This window comes from Glossina fuscipes, unplaced genomic scaffold (genome assembly GCF_014805625.2).
Source record: "Glossina fuscipes isolate IAEA_lab_2018 unplaced genomic scaffold, Yale_Gfus_2 0, whole genome shotgun sequence".
Lineage (NCBI taxonomy): Eukaryota > Metazoa > Arthropoda > Insecta > Diptera > Glossinidae > Glossina > Glossina fuscipes.
The window spans coordinates 457,340-474,076 of NW_023998414.1; the positions used below are offsets into that span (position 1 = coordinate 457,340).

A 16,737-nucleotide genomic window follows, 5' to 3' on the forward strand; every position below is an offset into this window, starting at 1 on the left:
TCTTCTAGTTTATAATAAGGCTGTTTTTGTCAAGTTCTACTCATATTTTTACCTAACCCACCGAATTTATTGGTTTTGTTTTGATTTCCCTTCCTTTTTAAATTACAGCCATATTCTGGTGTTGTTATTGTTCAGCTATTATAACATTTATTCTTCTGTTTGGCTGTCATCGTTTGCTGTCATTTTGTATCAAATTTCATATTCCAAAGTAAAAATGACTACAAAGCTCTCCAAGAAAAATTTTACATTTAATTAGCGTTGTTAGATTATAAAAACTACAATTTGAAGTGTTAAAGAAAAAAGAAAATATACGGCTTTGCCAAAAAAAAAAATATATATGCAAAATGGAATAAGTTAAGGGTAAATTATTAATGCACAATCTTAATGTAAGAATTAATATATTACTTTTCGCGTGTGTAAATAGTAATAGCAATTAAATTATTATTTGTCGTTTGCTGAAAAACGATACAGATATTTAAAAGAAAAAACTAATTTAGACATATCCACAGTAAATGAAAAATTTATGGCGAGAATTGTCTGCAAATTTAACTGGACCTACCCGAAAAAAATAAGTATAAGTGTATTTATAGAAAAGCATTTATTTAAAAAAATGTTACTTTTATCTTCAATCCTTACAGCATTGGAATAATGAACTGATATAGGGCTCGTTTGCATTGACATTTATTTTTTAAAGTGAACATTTCAAATCGTTTTTATTTTTTTAAAATAAAGGTGTTGAAATATTTTTATTTTCTTAAATGAAGTTTATTAAAAGTTTTTATCAGAAAATAAACAATTTATTTTATATACATTACAATATGTTTATATAATTTGTTTTAATTTTTTTTCCTTCTAGTTGGATGTCGGCTGGATTTCTGCTGACAATAGCTTCGTCCACAGAACCAGTTGATTCTGACCCCATTTCAGCATTTATACTTCATTTCGTAAAAATATTGTGCAGAATACATCTTGCATAATATATGTGCGCTGGATTTTAATGGTTACGATCTATGTCTCCCCTTGAATAAGCCCAGGAAACTTGATTTGAAGACGCCGAAATAGGAGCGAGTTATTCTTAGTCCTCAAATGTTTCAGCAATCTAATGAAGTTGATCAACAAATAAACTAATAAAGGAAAAATTTTTTATGGTCGTACCTTTGCTTATTTCCCACCAAATCATATAAAAACATTGTAATTTTTTTTTCTTTCATTTTTTATACACGTTTCTTCTATATTTTCTTTAAATTTTTAAAAATGGTGTCTCTGCGTTGCACTACACTCTGTTATAATAATAGAAACGCACTGTAATCTGCTGAAAAGTAAATCACAAACCAGGTCATGCTTTTGTAATCTCCACACTCAGCTTAAACGCCAAATACAAGATAAGATAAGATCAGCTGTTAAACTGTTTTGGCAGAAATGTGTGATATCTTATGCTTCGCTTGCTGCTCGAATGTCAATTTTGTCGTCCATATATGTATAACTAAATGTATGAAATTTTATATTTCAATACGTGCAATATTTATACAAAAGCTTACTAGAAGTGATATTATAAAACGCAATGGAAGAAAGGGATCTTTGGTATTGACAGCTTTTGGTAATAGAATAAAAACAAAAATTCGAAAAAATCCCAAAAAAGGTACTATTCCCTACACTGAAATTGTCCATAATTTATGATTAATAAACAAAAAAAAAAATTATAACCATCTGAGCATCAAATAGCATGATCTGAGGTGATTTAATAAAACAATAACGTCAGAATAGTAGTAGTAATGATTAGTAGCTACTTTAGTTCGATTATTAAGACCTTCTCGTGTAAATGAATTTCACGCCACTGAAAATGTGAAACTGACTACGAATGACATCAAAAGAATAAAAGACTTATTAAATTAGTTTAGTGCAATGAATAAACACCAGACAACAAGGTCGATAGACGTACACATAAGCTTAGGAGCATTAAAAAAATGATTCCAAATCGGTCGATGTAATAAAAACTAGACCTATATAGTGCCATAGCTACGCTCTGAAAAAGACTTTGTAGAATCGAAAGGCAGTTTACGTCACAATTTAATATTTTGTTTACTAGCTTGTATCTAAAGGAATACCAAATTTTGTAGCGTGGATTTTATTTTGTCAAAAATATTGAAAGTGCTTAGAGAAGTGGTTTACCTGAATGCTCGCGTTGCTTCTTTTACTTACTTAGGTGCTGGTAAGCCATTTATTTTAATATTTTCATGAATCTTAAATGATAATAAAATATAATATAATTTTTTATATTAATTATCGAAATAGTAAATATATTAATACAGTAAAATATTAATTTTCTTTCTGCGACAACCTTACGCTATACAGTTCTGCTTTCGCAATTAGGTACATCTTAAATATTCGTCACGTTTAGAATGGGATAAAGCCCTCAACTATAATGAAAAAATGCTGGCCAATAACAAAATGATTGTGGTAACACAATGCAAAGACAAAAATTTATTTGATAAACACAATTTTTCCGATAATGCTATGAGTTACAATAAATGCTTGCTTACCCAAACAAAAAGGAATATTTATTTTATAGTTTTCTTTGAACAGGGAGCCTGCAAAAGCCCGGCTTTTCTCTTAGCTACGCTAGAGATACTCGAAGATATACTTCTGGACCGAACGACGTCTGCGGTATCCGAAGGAATGTTGGTCTTATGGATAAGGATTTATATTTATTTTTTGGTTGGTAAAAAATTCTTACATTTTCAGTTTATTTAACAGAAGTTTACCATATCTTATCTAAAAACTAAAAAAAATTGATTAAATTCTGAAAAATATTTTTAACTAAACGATTTCCGCTTCTGTTTATACAAAATCCAAATGCCTTAAGGCAATTACGTTAATAGCAAATATTTTGAGATTGTATCAAATTGTTAAAGTACTCTGATTGTTTTAAGTAGTGAACAGTATTTATTTTGCCAAATTTATCAAAATGGTGTATTACTAATTAAATCATTACTTGTATGAATTGAATTTTTGGAATTTTTTTTTTTTTATCAATTACAGTAAATAATTACGATATAAAAAATGAAACTAAATTTATACAAACATCTCTAAATTGCTAAAAAATATCTTCATAGTAAACAAAACACAAAACGAACCATTACTTGATATTTCTTGGCGATTAACTCGGAATTTATTTGGGTTCGATAAGAGCCGTTTCCAAATCTTTCATTTTCGGATAACTAACTTCGCGAGCATCAAGTTTAGATTGTGCCCACATAATCAATTTTAATAAGAACATAATTTTTGGTGTTGAGTCAGCACTATGCTCACATTTTAATATGGCAGCATTTAATTCACTGGCAATCTGGATAAATTAGCAAATTAATAAATGAACGAATTTCAATCATGATGAAACTTATTTTCAAGAAGTATAATTACCTTATGTCTATGTGATTGTTCCAGTAGGTAAGCAAAAGGGCTTTCTTGTGGCTTTTCAAATGCTAATAAAGCCAAAGTACGTTCCAATTCACTAAGAACCTCTGGTATGTCTTCACCAGCTTCGGATAACTTGTTTTGGGCAAATGTCAGAGCGTCGTCTATTTTACCAGCTCTATTTGAAAAATCGAAGTGTTTTTAAAAACTAAATTGCTTATTGGAATTATATGCAAATACCTGATTAGTTCAATTAATTGTAACTGTTGCAAATGAAAAAATAAGTAACGATCATTATCTAACAATTCGGGATGCAGTCGATTAACTAAATGCGTAGCATCATGTATGCGACCATTTTGCACAGCTTCTCGTATTAAAATCCGATCATCCAAAGAATTCAATTCAACGCTAGGCTCAAGGCCAGCTTCTAATTGAAATTTTTCGGCCGCTTCTTTGAAGCCTTCTATGAATACAAGATTCAGCGACAAAGTTTTTATATTATAATCACATACTAACTCACCCGTTACCAAGTAATTCATTATTAAGCGATTCATGTCCGCTTGCTTAAAAGGAAATTGCTCCAGACGCAACATCCACTCCTCTTTAGTAATCCCGTCACTTTTGTCACTGTAGCTCATTTTCTTATTTTTCCTTATTTTGCCAATTTTGAAGCCGTTAATTAAAACAAACTATTCCAAACAAATTCGCTTTCTAAAATTTTTACTATTTATGTGTTGCAATATTTTTGCTTTTGTTCTTAAAAAAAGAGCGATTATTTAAGTGAACTATGTCTAAAGAAAAACAAGAAAACAACGCAGTCAGACTAAATCAGGGTTGTCAAACATTTCTTACTATAAAGTTAGAGCATAAGTAAGAACAGCCTCATCTCGAAAATTGCAAATTTTGCATTGAAGAATTGGAAAACTCACCTTTTAAGCTTCCAAGGTTAAAGGCAAACACGCAGATCTTGGCAGTACAACCTACTTCTCCTAACACTACGAAAGAGTGAAGCCTATTCTTCCGAATTGAACTTGCCCATTATTTTTATTTGAAGTTTCGTCCGTGATGTCACATTGAATGCGCGGTTATTTATTTATCCTTCACAGCAAAATATAAATTTTATATTATTATCTTGTTTCTAAATAGTGCAAATATTATTAAGAACCACTAAATTATTATTATTAAATTCATTCAAGTTGATGTTATTATCATTGCCTTTCGTCCCTTCAAAATCGCGACAAAAATTTAAGCAAAGGGCTTGATACAATAGCGCGCCGTTTTCATTTTCGGGTTAAGAAGTCCCACGCGGTAAACACAATGAGCAGCCGCGCTACCATATTGTTTTGCAGGGAAATGTAAATAAAGACATATGGTTTTATAACTAAAAAAAAAGTAATCAACGTAAACATAAACAACAAATTTATAAAAAATAAAAATTTTGCTAACCTTCATAATCTGCTTAGATTTTATAACACCGTCGAAAGCCTGTTTGTATACCAATTGATTTATAATTTAGAAATTATCATTTATGACTCTCTAATAGAGCAATTTCAACTTTAAGGTCAATGCATGGTATAAATTAAAATTGCAAATCGCAGAATATAAGCAAATGTCTATTAAAGTAAGATAAATATAGATTAGATAAATGGTCTTAAAATTTAAAAAGGACAATCATCATTTCTTGTAATTTTTTTTGGTTTTGTTTTATATGGGCAAACATATCATTTGTCAATTTCCTTAATGTTATGTAAAAAGTCAGGAAAGCTGGACACATCGCGAAAACAGGAATAACAGCTCATTGTGTCGCCTCCTTATAAGTATCCAATTATTACTTGGGGCGTACTTTTGCTTTTCTTCCCCAAAGGATTGAAATGGATCAAAAACCATCTGGCAACATCATTTATTTTGATTAAATAAGGCAACTATTCAGCTTTATCAGCTGGCTGCTACATGACAAACTTTATAGCCAATGAGGTTTTGGGTTCTTAAGCGTTTTATTGTTTTTTCTTTCATGCGGCGTTTACTAATTTGTGAAAATTACGGTTAAAGGCGAACTAAAATAAGGAATTCTCTATAATTGGACACATATATTTAAAAAGCATAAATTAATAAAAAAAAATATGTCAAAAAGTAGCTCTGGGTAAGACGGATATCAATTCTACCGATTTGTAGCAAAAGGATTAAAATTTTTCTTTACAGGAGAGACCGCGACCGAGAGCGTGAAAGAGAACGGGAGAGAGAACGTGAACGAGAACGTGATAGGGAACGTGATTATGAACGTGAACGTTACAGTGAACGCGATCGCAAACGCCGCCATGGCAGTAGGAGCAGATCTCGTACGCCAAAAGACATGAGATCTTCTCGTAATGGTAGAGGTGGCAGTCGCTCTCGCGATGAACGTCTGAAACGAGACAGAGAATTTAAGGACGCGGAAAGACGTCGAGACGAAAAACGGCGTAGACGCTCTAGATCCAAATCAAAGGAATACGAAAGAGAGCGAGTGTAAGTATATAGGCATCTGAAGAAAATTTGTGTAATTAAATATTTTTCCCTCTTTTATTTATCTAATGTAGACGTATACTAGAGAGAGAACGAGAGCGTGACCGCGAAAAAGAACGAGAACGTGAGCGTGAACGTGAAAGAGAACGGGAACGCGAACGTGAGCGTGAAAAGGAAAGGGAATTAGAGCAAAATGTACAGCGTAAATCCTCAACTCCACCAGTGATTCTTAAAGCAGACTCTGGCTCTTCTTCTAATGACGATGGTGACGCTGACGAGGATGATGTGGAAGAGGAGGAGGAGGAGGAGGAAGAGGAGGAGCTAGACAAGGAAGAAGAGCAACGACGTTTAGAGATGGAAATGATTAAGCGCCGTGAACGTATAGAACGTTGGCGGGCAGAACGTAAACTTAAAGAGTTAGAAGCTAACAAAAAGGATTTAAAGTCGTTGATTCCCCAACCCGTAGCTTCAGTAACGGCTAAAAAGTGGAGTTTAGAAGATGAATCAGAAGAAGAGGATAACGTTACGCCAATAGAAATAAAACGTGAACCAGATTCACCACCGTCAAAGTTTCATCGTCTTAAAAAATTTAAGGACGACGAGGATGAGGAAAAAGTAGACAAATTAAAGTTTAACAAAAGTGTTGTATCAGCAGCTAAAGCAAAAATTGAAGCTTTACGTGAAGAAGAAAGAGAAGCGGAAGCAAAAATGCAAGAAGTAAAGGAAAAGCCGCAAGTCATCGCAATAGTAGAAAAGGTGAAAGAAGAGGAAGATGACGGTGAAATTGATCCTTTGGATGCGTACATGCAGGAAGTTGATAAAGAGGTGCGTAAAGTTAACCATATCATTACGCAGCCTAAGAAAAATCAAGGCGTTGTAATATTGACTGGTGTTGCCAAAAAGCCAACTCAAAGAAAAAACAAAGGGGAACTTCTCGAACAAAATATGGATAGTTTAGAGTATTCTAGTGAAGAAGAGCTTGAAGATATTAAAGATACTGCAGCTAATTTAGCGAATAAGCATCGCAAAGAATTGGCTAAAATCGATCATTCGGGTGTGGATTATGCATCATTCCGTAAAAATTTCTATGTAGAAGTACCCGAGCTAGCACGCATGACCCAACAGGAAGTGGAGAAATATCGTGCTGATTTAGAGGGTGTACAAGTCAAGGGTAAAGGTTGTCCGAAACCTATTAAGGTGGGTTGATGGATTTCAGACGTAAGCGTTACCTTTTGCGAACATTGGTATAAACAATACAATTGATACCAACATTTGCAATCAGGTCATAGACGCCCATACATATGTACATATATATAAAAAAAATTTTTTGTTTAATTTTTGTGCCAGACTTGGGCACAGTGTGGTGTTAGCAAAAAGGAAATGGATATTTTGCGCAAACTTGGCTTTGAAAAGCCTACACCTATCCAATGTCAAGCCATACCAGCCATTATGTCCGGACGCGATCTGATAGGTATTGCTAAAACTGGCAGTGGTAAGACGCTAGCATTCATTTTACCTATGTTTAGGCACATTTTGGATCAACCGCCTCTTGAAGATGGCGATGGACCCATCTCAATAATCATGGCTCCAACACGGGAATTGTGTATGCAAATCGGTAAAGATATACGTAAATTCTCGAAAGGCCTTAATTTAAGACCGGTTTGTGTTTACGGTGGCACCGGAATCTCCGAACAGATTGCTGAACTGAAACGGGGAGCTGAAATTATTGTTTGTACTCCTGGTCGCATGATCGATATGCTGGCTGCTAATTCGGGACGAGTTACTAATCTACGTCGCGTAACGTACGTAGTATTAGATGAAGCTGATCGTATGTTTGATATGGGTTTTGAACCACAAGTCATGCGCACTATTGGTAATGTGCGACCAGATCGTCAAACAGTTATGTTTAGTGCTACATTTCCTCGGCAAATGGAGGCTTTGGCAAGACGCATTTTAAAAAAACCTATAGAAGTGATTGTGGGAGGTCGCTCAGTGGTGTGCAAAGACGTCGAACAACATGTGGCCATTTTGGGTGATGAAGCCAAATTTTTAAAATTATTGGAATTGTTAGGAATTTTTCAAGAACGTGGAAGCATCATAGTGTTTGTGGATAAGCAGGAAAATGCCGATCAACTACTAAAAGAGCTTATGAAAGCTTCATATGCTTGCAGGAGCTTGCATGGAGGTATTGATCAATTCGATCGGGATTCTACTATATTAGACTTCAAATCGGGTAAGGTTCGATTGTTAATAGCCACTTCAGTCGCTGCTCGCGGCTTAGACGTCAAGGACTTGATATTAGTTGTTAATTATGATGTACCTAATCATTATGAGGATTATGTGCATCGGTAAATAGTAAAAAGTTTATTTAGGAAATTTCGACATGTGTTACACTCGTGTTTTTTTTTTTTTTTTTAAGATGCGGTCGCACGGGACGGGCTGGCAAAAAGGGTAGTGCTTGGACTTTTCTAACACCTGATCAAGGCCGTTACGCTGGCGATGTTATAAGAGCTCTGGAATTATCAGAAACGGCAATTCCCCAGGACTTGGAAACAATGTGGAGTGAATATAAAACTGCCCAAGAAGCTGAGGGTAAGAAAGTGCACACTGGCGGTGGTTTTAGCGGTAAAGGGTTTAAATTCGATGAACAAGAAGCCAATGCGGCCAAAGAAAGCAAGAAACTTCAAAAAGCTGCTTTGGGTTTGGCCGATTCCGATGATGAAGAAGATATTGAACAAGATATCGATCAACAAATTGAACAATTATTTGCGGCTAAGCGCACCGTTAAGGACACTTCTGTATTAACGCCCGCAGTGACCATGGTGGCCACACCCGCAGCTGGCAGTACTGTCATTGCAGCTGGCGCTGCTACCGTAGCCATAAGTGTGGGCTCCGACAAGCTCGAGTTGGCCAAACGCAGGGCTTCGAAAATTAGCACTACAAAGAATTTGGGAGCCGATGGAAAGGCTAGCACTCAAGTAGCCGCCGAGGCTATACTAAAGGGTGCTGGCAGCGCTCAGCCAATGATTACTGCCCGCTCCGTGGTTGAACAATTGGCCGCCAAGCTCAATAACAAACTCAATTATCAGCCAAAGGATGATGAAGACGGAACCGGTGGCATAACTGGTTTGTTACCTAATCAGCCCAATTCTTTTACTAAATATGAAGAGGAATTGGAAATCAATGATTTCCCCCAGCAGGCCCGCTGGAAAGTCACCTCCAAGGAGGCTTTGGCTCAAATATCCGAATACTCTGAAGCCGGACTTACTGTTCGTGGTACTTATGTGCCGCCCGGTAAAGCACCGCCAGAAGGTGAACGCAAACTATATTTGGCTATAGAAAGTTGCAGTGAATTGGCTGTCCAAAAAGCCAAACGTGAGATTACAAGACTCATTAAAGAGGAACTATTAAAACTTAGTTCAGCACATCATGTATTTAACAAGGGACGCTACAAAGTCCTATAGTCATAAAATTAATTAATGACAGCTAAAAGTAATAACAATAATATTAATAATCTGGTCAGATTTTTTGACATTGCGGTATATGTAAACTTTTTGTATTTCAATATGTATTTTCTGTTTTTAATACTTTCACTTCACCTTTTCGTTGAACATAATAATGATTTTCACTTATCTTTAAAATATAAAAAATGCTAGAACTTCTCAAGTTATGTTTTTGATTTGATTTGATCTTTAGTTTTTGTGAAAAAATATTGAAATTAAAGCTTCATAAACAGCTATATTAATATTTATATATCTTCGATGCGATCATAATGACTGCGCGACTCCTCACTTTTTATTATAGAATCTAAAACGTTGTCAGTATAAGAATCTTCAACAATTTCTTTAACTTTATTCAATAAAAGCTTAAAATTCGTCATTTCTGTATCGCGATCATGCAATATTAATGCGTTTGCCGATTTATAATCAATAAGTGAAACTTGTGCGGAATTCACCTCAGGCACTACACTTAAAGACGGCGATAAGGTAGATAAACGTCTTTGATTGAACCAACAGCTTAGATCACTAAGAGAGTAATCCGATCTATTTGCATCCAAATAACTGCGGTTTAAATCGGCCCCATTAACTATATTTAAAAAAATCAAAATATAATTTATTCAATAATTCTTAATTTCTTACTTGAGTATGTTAAGCGATCCTTGAGATTATTTAAATCGCCAACATTGCCAACAAATTTATTGTTGCTACTAGCATTCACCTTTCTACCCGATATGGAACTAAAGTTTCCCATTTCTGTCGTAGTAGAGAAAACTGATTGATTTGGTGTACTTGCCGATGGATATTTCCTTGTAGAAGATTGTATCGTTGACGATGATGTTTGCTAATAATATATTATTGATAAGCGATATTTAATAAAATTTTTCTTTCTATTTTATATTTACCGAAAAGTTTCGCATTTCATTAATAATTTCCATTAAAAATTTTTGATGTGCACTTAAAAATTTTGATATTTCTTCAGGTGTAGAAGTTTGTACACAGCTTAGTTGTTGCTCCAATTTGCTGCAAAGAATAATCAGCATCATTTAGCTAAGTGGAACGCTTTTTATATTCTTTTAACAAGGGCGGACTTATAGAAATCGATTCATGCGCGCTCACGTAAAGAAAGGAATGCAAAATTTGAAGAACAGCGCTTGTAAGAATCGTTAATTAATGATCGACTTCCAGAGAAGAATGAGATATGCCATATTTTCTGTTCATCATAATATGTCGAAATTTTAATATTTTTAATTTAATGCTAATTATTAATATTTTATTTTTTTCTTACACTTTTTTATAAATAAATTTTGCAAAATATAGTTTAAAACGCGGCGGATAGATCTAGTTATCTAGTTATTTACGCCTGCGGGTGTTAAGTAGCAAAGGCGGCGTGTAGTTAAGATAACAGATAGGCGTATGATGTGTTTTCGATGAGAAAGACAAATTGTGGGAGTCATGTCCGTTATTTTTAGTATTTTACTTTTCCAAAGCTATAAATAACATTCTAATGATTTTGCTAAGGTAGGAAAAGGTGCTGTGAGGAAATTTAAAGGTAGATACATGATGGCAAACACATTACAGCGGACGGACTGTAAACGAACATGGAATATCTGATAAAGAAAGCACGAACCTGTGTTTCTTTAAATTTTTTTCTTGTTCTTTTTTTTGTTGTACTATCCCCTACATTGCTTGTGGAGCAAGGTCATATTAAATTACAGGCCGCTATTTTTGAGCTATTTTGGGAAAGTTTGGTGTACCGATCAAGGACGAACCCTACTGAAAATTACGCAAAATCAGATCATCGTTTCCATAATTTCCCATATAACGCCTCATTCTCAAAAGTAGCGACACAGTAGTTACAGCAGTGGTCCACTACCGTGTTTTTACTTGCTTCATTTAATTTATTAATTTTGTGATCTCAACTACGCTAGGCATAGCTAAAGTATTATAAATTAATCCTTATCCTCTGACGTGGCAGAGTCTTCAAATTTTATCGAGAATGATAAAAGTAATGCACGTATTCCCTCTTTGAGCAAGAAATGTTCTAATTCACCTAGCGGAATATTTCTAAATAAAACTATGTGATATCTGAACAACACTTTTCACTGCGAAGGACATTGCACTAGACCGATCATAATTACATACGAAAATAATTGAAAGCTGTTATGGTGAAGAAATCATTAAGTAATAAAAGTTATCAATAACATCTGCAGCTGCAAACTTGTAATTAGTGTAAACATTTTTTTAATATTAAGTTCTCTTAGATCAAATGTTTTATAATAACTTTATATGTTATGCAAAGAGAAGCCACATGTGTGTCTGCATGAGAACCAATTAACAATTAATAGAGTCGGGCTTTTGAATAATTCTATGAATATAATCCTTAAGACTTCAGCCTAAGCTGTAACAGTGCAATTTCTATCTATAGGAAAGCTTAACCATACAACCGATCTTGCTTCGATATACAATCGTTTAACATAAGCGAAAACGTTATTGGCTTCCAGGCTTTTTACATATATTTACTAAATCCAAATATGGAGAAGTTAATGAATTAATGAAGAAAATAATATCACTGAATATCTTTATTTCATTAACGATTAGAGGGATATTAAATCTTTTTAAATTGAAATAAATTTAAACAAAAATTTTTCTTTAAATTTTTCAAGACCAAGCGGCACCACGATTTCACTTATACAAATATTATTAAATTCAAGGTTACTCGATTATAGGATACTTGATTAATTTTAAGAGTGATCTTCACATCAAATGGACCTTACATCAAAACAATACGAATTCGCGCATAATCGCCAAGGATAAAAAAAAAAAAAGATGCAAATGAGAACATACATTCAAGTGGGATGATAGTATGACTTATTAAGTAATTATTATATATTCAATGGACAAGATTCTTCCACATACAGCTAATGAACCAGACGAAACCTTGGGATCCCACTTATACGTAACACATTTTTATACACTTGTACTTACTTAGTTATTTGCTTACCTATTTTGTAAAAGCAATTTATCAATGATAATTTGAAGTCTTTCCGATACATTTAAGGCATTCGATGTGGTTGTAGCAAGAGTTAAAGAAGCTAAAAATAAACAATTACTTAAATAATCATGTTTCTAAGGAGATCACCATAGAACTTACCGCTTACAGTTTCTTGCTTGCCTTTGGCAAATTCTAGTGATGTTTTACTATTTCGAGAATTTAAAGCATTTTCAAAGTCAACAACAACATCCTTATTTAATGTGGAAGCACTAGAGGAACCGTTTGCATTGATCGTAATCAATTCAGTATTATTGTAGGTTATGGATTCATTAGGATTACAAAAACCCCGAGTTTCTTCATTTGTTTTTGCAAAACATAAAAAGGTGCATAATTTGGAGAAATAATTAGAAAATTTCTTGGGAGGTAAATCCTAGAAACCAAATCGAATACATATTTATTATATGTGTATATGTTGTTTGTGATTATTATAATGATTACCTCTGAAAACATTTCACACATGCGATGGCCAGCATGATGTTTGTTAGTCTGATAGCCAGTTGCAAAACATTTTAAACATAAAGATAAATCGCTGCAAGATTGACATTTAAAACGTATACCAACTATAGTCGCACAACAGCATGAAGCGCACGCATTATAATGTATTAATTTTTCAGTATCTTCAATTCGTTTAATAAGAGCTATTAAATTGGCATAAATCAAGAATCTGGTATGCGTTGTTGTCCATAAGCAATGGTAATGATAGTCCGTTAAACCCGAAGCATTGTGACACTAAGGAGAGATGAGATAAAGTCAACACCAACATGAATATTGATGGATCAAGTCATATATATTTACTCTTGCGAATGATTGTTCCATGATCAATGATATATTATGAGTACCATAGCCTGCTTCTTCACCAATGTATGTCCACATTTTCACCAACGTATTAAGCATATATTCAAAATTTAATTTTGAGACACATTTAGTCTTCTTTGAGCTAACCGCCTTGTATGTTTCAAGTATATAATTATCGTTGGGGTATAATTTGCAAAGCAATAGAAAAGTAATTTTGATTTCCATTAATGAAATTGAATGACGACGGTGACTAAAATTAGAATTTACTTAATTAACAAATTATTTCATTTCATAATCTAATCTTAAGATTCGTACGGATCGTAGATATTCCAGAAAAAATTTGATAACAAATTTGTGGCTGATTCCAATGTATAGTCTAGTATTTCATTGAAGTGCCCCAATTTGTCACAGGCATAGTATATATCATGGATTAATGAAGTCAATTGAAATGGCGGCACCATTAAATTAACATCACCCTCAAGTATACCATGCCTGTCCATTACAGCCAATATGAGTTTATAAGGTATGTTGTTAGCTACGGAAGCATACTGAATAATTATAAAGGCCTAGACATTTCTGAGATTTTTATAAAACTTACTAAAAAACAATTTCTGTAAAGTCACAAATTTAGCAGCGCACCTATATAGCGTGTACTTATAGTCACGGAATTCATGTTGCAGCTGATTGATAATATTCGTAAGTTTAGGGTGTTCCCAAAATTGACGATGATATTGATCATTTCCACTATCTGCACTTGTTGAATGAGTTGCACTTATTCGACGAAGTTTTTTAGCTTTTTTCACAAAAAATTCTCCATCCTCTTGTTTTCGCATATTATATCCTGAATATTTTGAATGACTTTTTGATATTTGTCGAAAAAACAATAAAATTGGTGCTTAAATGATCGTTAAGGTTAAGAATAAAAGAGGTCAATTTTAAATTCTTTTGGTGCTATAGTTGTCAAACTTACGATTGGCGGCACTGTTTAACCACTATTCACAATAACCATTTCGATCGCATATCCAAAAATATGTACATAAAAAAGAAAGGGTTACCTCACCTTTCGACGATATCAATTTACTAATTAAATTCACAGATAACATGACATTCTGTGGAATTAAAATTTCCATTAATTTTCAACAAAGTACGCACAGAATTGAAACTGAAAATTCTATGTTGCACATATTTAGTATAAAGCCGCTACATTCATTTTTCTAATCATCTATATCAATTATTATTAAATATATATTTTCAGGGTGCAAGCCCTTAATTCGGCTAAATATTATATATATTATTCATTACAATAAAGTATAGAATAATATACCTGTATGTAATTCAGAATTTTAAAATCCACTATACCAATTTTGATATTATCTTACAGTCCTGCCACAATACTATACATATCGTAAAAATATTATTTCTGTTACGAATGAAGCAAAGACATCAGTATATTTTACTGAAATCGCCTGTTATTTTAACATGAAAGGTTGCGTTGACCTTACTGGTAAAAGAGAAAAGTTGGCAGAAGTCTATAATTACGGTCTTAGAAATGCATTAAGTATGTTCGTATTGCCTCCCTACCCCTTTCATTATATTTTTTTATATTATTTGTTTTTATTGCATCTTGAAGTTCAGTACAAATTGAAATTAAAAAAAATATGGAAAAACCAGAATCTATGCAACCTACAGGGAATGCTAGACGTAAAATTCTAGGTTTAGCTGTTTCTCATATTCTTGTAGAAAAAGGCTTTCAAACGGTGGACAAAGAATGCTTGGAAACCTTGACGGAAATGCTGCAAAGCAGTAAGTTCCACCAAAAATTGGTGTTTTCTAAATTAATATACCAAAATATCCTCAGTGCTTGTTGAGGTGGGACAGTCGGCACGCAGTTACTGCGAATTATCAGGTCGAACTATACCCGTATTGGGTGACGTGACAGTCGCTTTGGTAAATATGGGTATTTCGTTGCAAGGCATTGAAGCGTTCGCCAAACGAGAAGGTCGTCAAATCATACCGATGCCAGCACAACAACAGCAACAAAAACAGTTAAATCTTTTACAAGCCGGCACAAAGTCACAACATCCTTCATATATTTTACCATATTTGCCATTGTTTCCTGATCCGCATGCTTATGTTAGGACACCGGTAATTTCTTTATTTAAACTTGAAATTCAATAGATCTTGTAAATGTTTTCTTGCCTAAGACTCATAAACAACCTGTTACGGAATATGAAGCTATACGTGAAAAAGCAGCTACGCAAAAGCGCGATATTGAAAAGGCGTTAACGAAATTTTTGGCCAAAACCTCTGAAACTCATAGTCTGTTCGATACCGAAGATAATATGTTTCCTTGTAAGTAAAGCAACCAATTACATCTCAGTCTTTAAAAAGAAATCATGATTGTTTTAGTGATTGCCTGCAAACCTGCCTTCCCTCCATATTTAGCCGCATTAAATCCCACCGATCAAGTGTTTGATTTTGAGGAACTTGAATATCACTACTTGGTAGCCAATCGTACAGAAGATTGCAAAGGTTCGTTATGTGAAATGTATAATCAAAGAGAAATATATATAATTAATGAGAATTACTTCCAGATGATGATGAGAATGAAAGCGGCAATGATGAAGACATACAAAATGGTGGTAGCGGTGGTGACGGTAATGGTGGCAGTAATGGTGATAGTGAAAAGAAATCGGAAAAAACTGAAAAGGATATAAAACCCGAAAACGACATAAAGCCTAATTCCACTACAAATAAAGCTATTTTGGAGAATCCGAATATAGACAATCCATATCTGCGCGCTGCCACTTTACCGAAACGGACCAAGCCGGATCCTATTTTATTGGTGACTGCTACTACTGGCGTCAACAGCAACGGCTCTGGTGCTAATTAAAAATTGCTATGATTATGATTAGATTTATGTAATTTTATACATGTTTTTTTAATAAGTTCTTAATAAAAGTAACAGAAGAACTCTTTTTCTCAAATGATGAAATCTAAATTTATAACGAAGCCTGTAGAGAACTGAAACTGCTTTTAATGTTTTATCATTATAAATATATTGATCATTGATCGGTAATTGTCAATGTTGACTTACGCAACGATAACCAAGGAAGTTAAATTCATCTCAGGGACTTTAAAATAATATATAACAGCTGTAAAGTACATATATTTTATTATTCGTGGGTGTGTAATCCTACTAATAAGAATTTCCGCACTACATGTTTGGAGCAATCCGAATAAAGAATTGCGTAGATGAATATTGTTTAAAGATTCCTCGTCTTGAGTCTTGTGGATGTTTTACTCCAATTCACGGTAATTTATAAAATCGTTATTTTCGATAGTACACTCCAACATATATGTTACTGGACATTGACATCAAAAATTGATTCCAACAAGAGAATAAAGACGACGACGCCTGGTCAATATTGAAAAAATAAGGGCAATATGAAAAAAACCTATGTATACCAATTTATATCA

The 16,737-nt window shown here is 33.7% G+C and overlaps 4 protein-coding genes and 1 long non-coding RNA gene across 7 annotated transcripts; 3 read left to right on the plus strand and 2 right to left on the minus strand.

The window, feature by feature from the left end:
* The first annotated feature begins 196 nt into the window (after positions 1–196).
* On the plus strand, positions 197–2,576 carry LOC119635881. The gene is made up of 3 exons (XR_005247104.1): positions 197–360; positions 857–2,209; positions 2,353–2,576. It is a non-coding gene; the product is annotated as an uncharacterized LOC119635881 (long non-coding RNA).
* Positions 2,577–3,055: 479 nt separating this feature from the next.
* On the minus strand, positions 3,056–4,418 carry LOC119635859 (glucose-induced degradation protein 8 homolog). 3 transcript variants are annotated; one of them, XM_038030875.1, is made up of 5 exons: positions 4,341–4,418; positions 3,932–4,202; positions 3,652–3,874; positions 3,418–3,589; positions 3,170–3,343 (listed from the first exon to the last, which is right to left on the minus strand). In XM_038030875.1, exons 2-5 carry the CDS (start codon positions 4,047–4,049, stop codon positions 3,170–3,172), a joined length of 687 nt encoding a protein of 228 aa, XP_037886803.1. In that variant the 5' UTR covers positions 4,050–4,202; positions 4,341–4,418. The 3 variants fall into 3 exon arrangements, with proteins under 3 accessions (XP_037886820.1, XP_037886811.1, XP_037886803.1); XM_038030892.1 differs by lacking the exon at positions 4,341–4,418 and having other exon boundaries at positions 3,056–3,343; positions 3,652–3,871; positions 3,932–4,231; XM_038030883.1 differs by lacking the exon at positions 4,341–4,418 and having other exon boundaries at positions 3,056–3,343; positions 3,932–4,049.
* A 952-nt stretch (positions 4,419–5,370) lies between these two features.
* On the plus strand, positions 5,371–9,549 carry LOC119641396 (probable ATP-dependent RNA helicase DDX46). The gene is made up of 5 exons (XM_038040033.1): positions 5,371–5,551; positions 5,611–5,913; positions 5,985–7,107; positions 7,258–8,258; positions 8,330–9,549. Exons 1-5 carry the CDS (start codon positions 5,532–5,534, stop codon positions 9,372–9,374), a joined length of 3,492 nt encoding a protein of 1,163 aa, XP_037895961.1. The 5' UTR covers positions 5,371–5,531; the 3' UTR covers positions 9,375–9,549.
* An 80-nt stretch (positions 9,550–9,629) lies between these two features.
* Positions 9,630–14,090, minus strand: LOC119644724. The gene is made up of 9 exons (XM_038044442.1): positions 13,856–14,090; positions 13,573–13,792; positions 13,258–13,507; positions 12,901–13,191; positions 12,562–12,832; positions 12,412–12,502; positions 10,313–10,430; positions 10,050–10,251; positions 9,630–9,996 (listed from the first exon to the last, which is right to left on the minus strand). Exons 1-9 carry the CDS (start codon positions 14,088–14,090, stop codon positions 9,659–9,661), a joined length of 2,016 nt encoding a protein of 671 aa, XP_037900370.1. The 3' UTR covers positions 9,630–9,658.
* A 705-nt stretch (positions 14,091–14,795) lies between these two features.
* LOC119640574 (transcription initiation factor TFIID subunit 8) lies at positions 14,796–16,228 on the plus strand. Its single transcript, XM_038038710.1, has 5 exons — positions 14,796–15,060; positions 15,116–15,402; positions 15,462–15,609; positions 15,667–15,789; positions 15,852–16,228. The coding sequence occupies exons 1-5, from the start codon at positions 14,916–14,918 to the stop codon at positions 16,148–16,150; spliced, it is 1,002 nt and encodes a 333-aa protein (XP_037894638.1). The 5' UTR covers positions 14,796–14,915; the 3' UTR covers positions 16,151–16,228.
* The last annotated feature ends 509 nt before the right edge of the window (positions 16,229–16,737 follow it).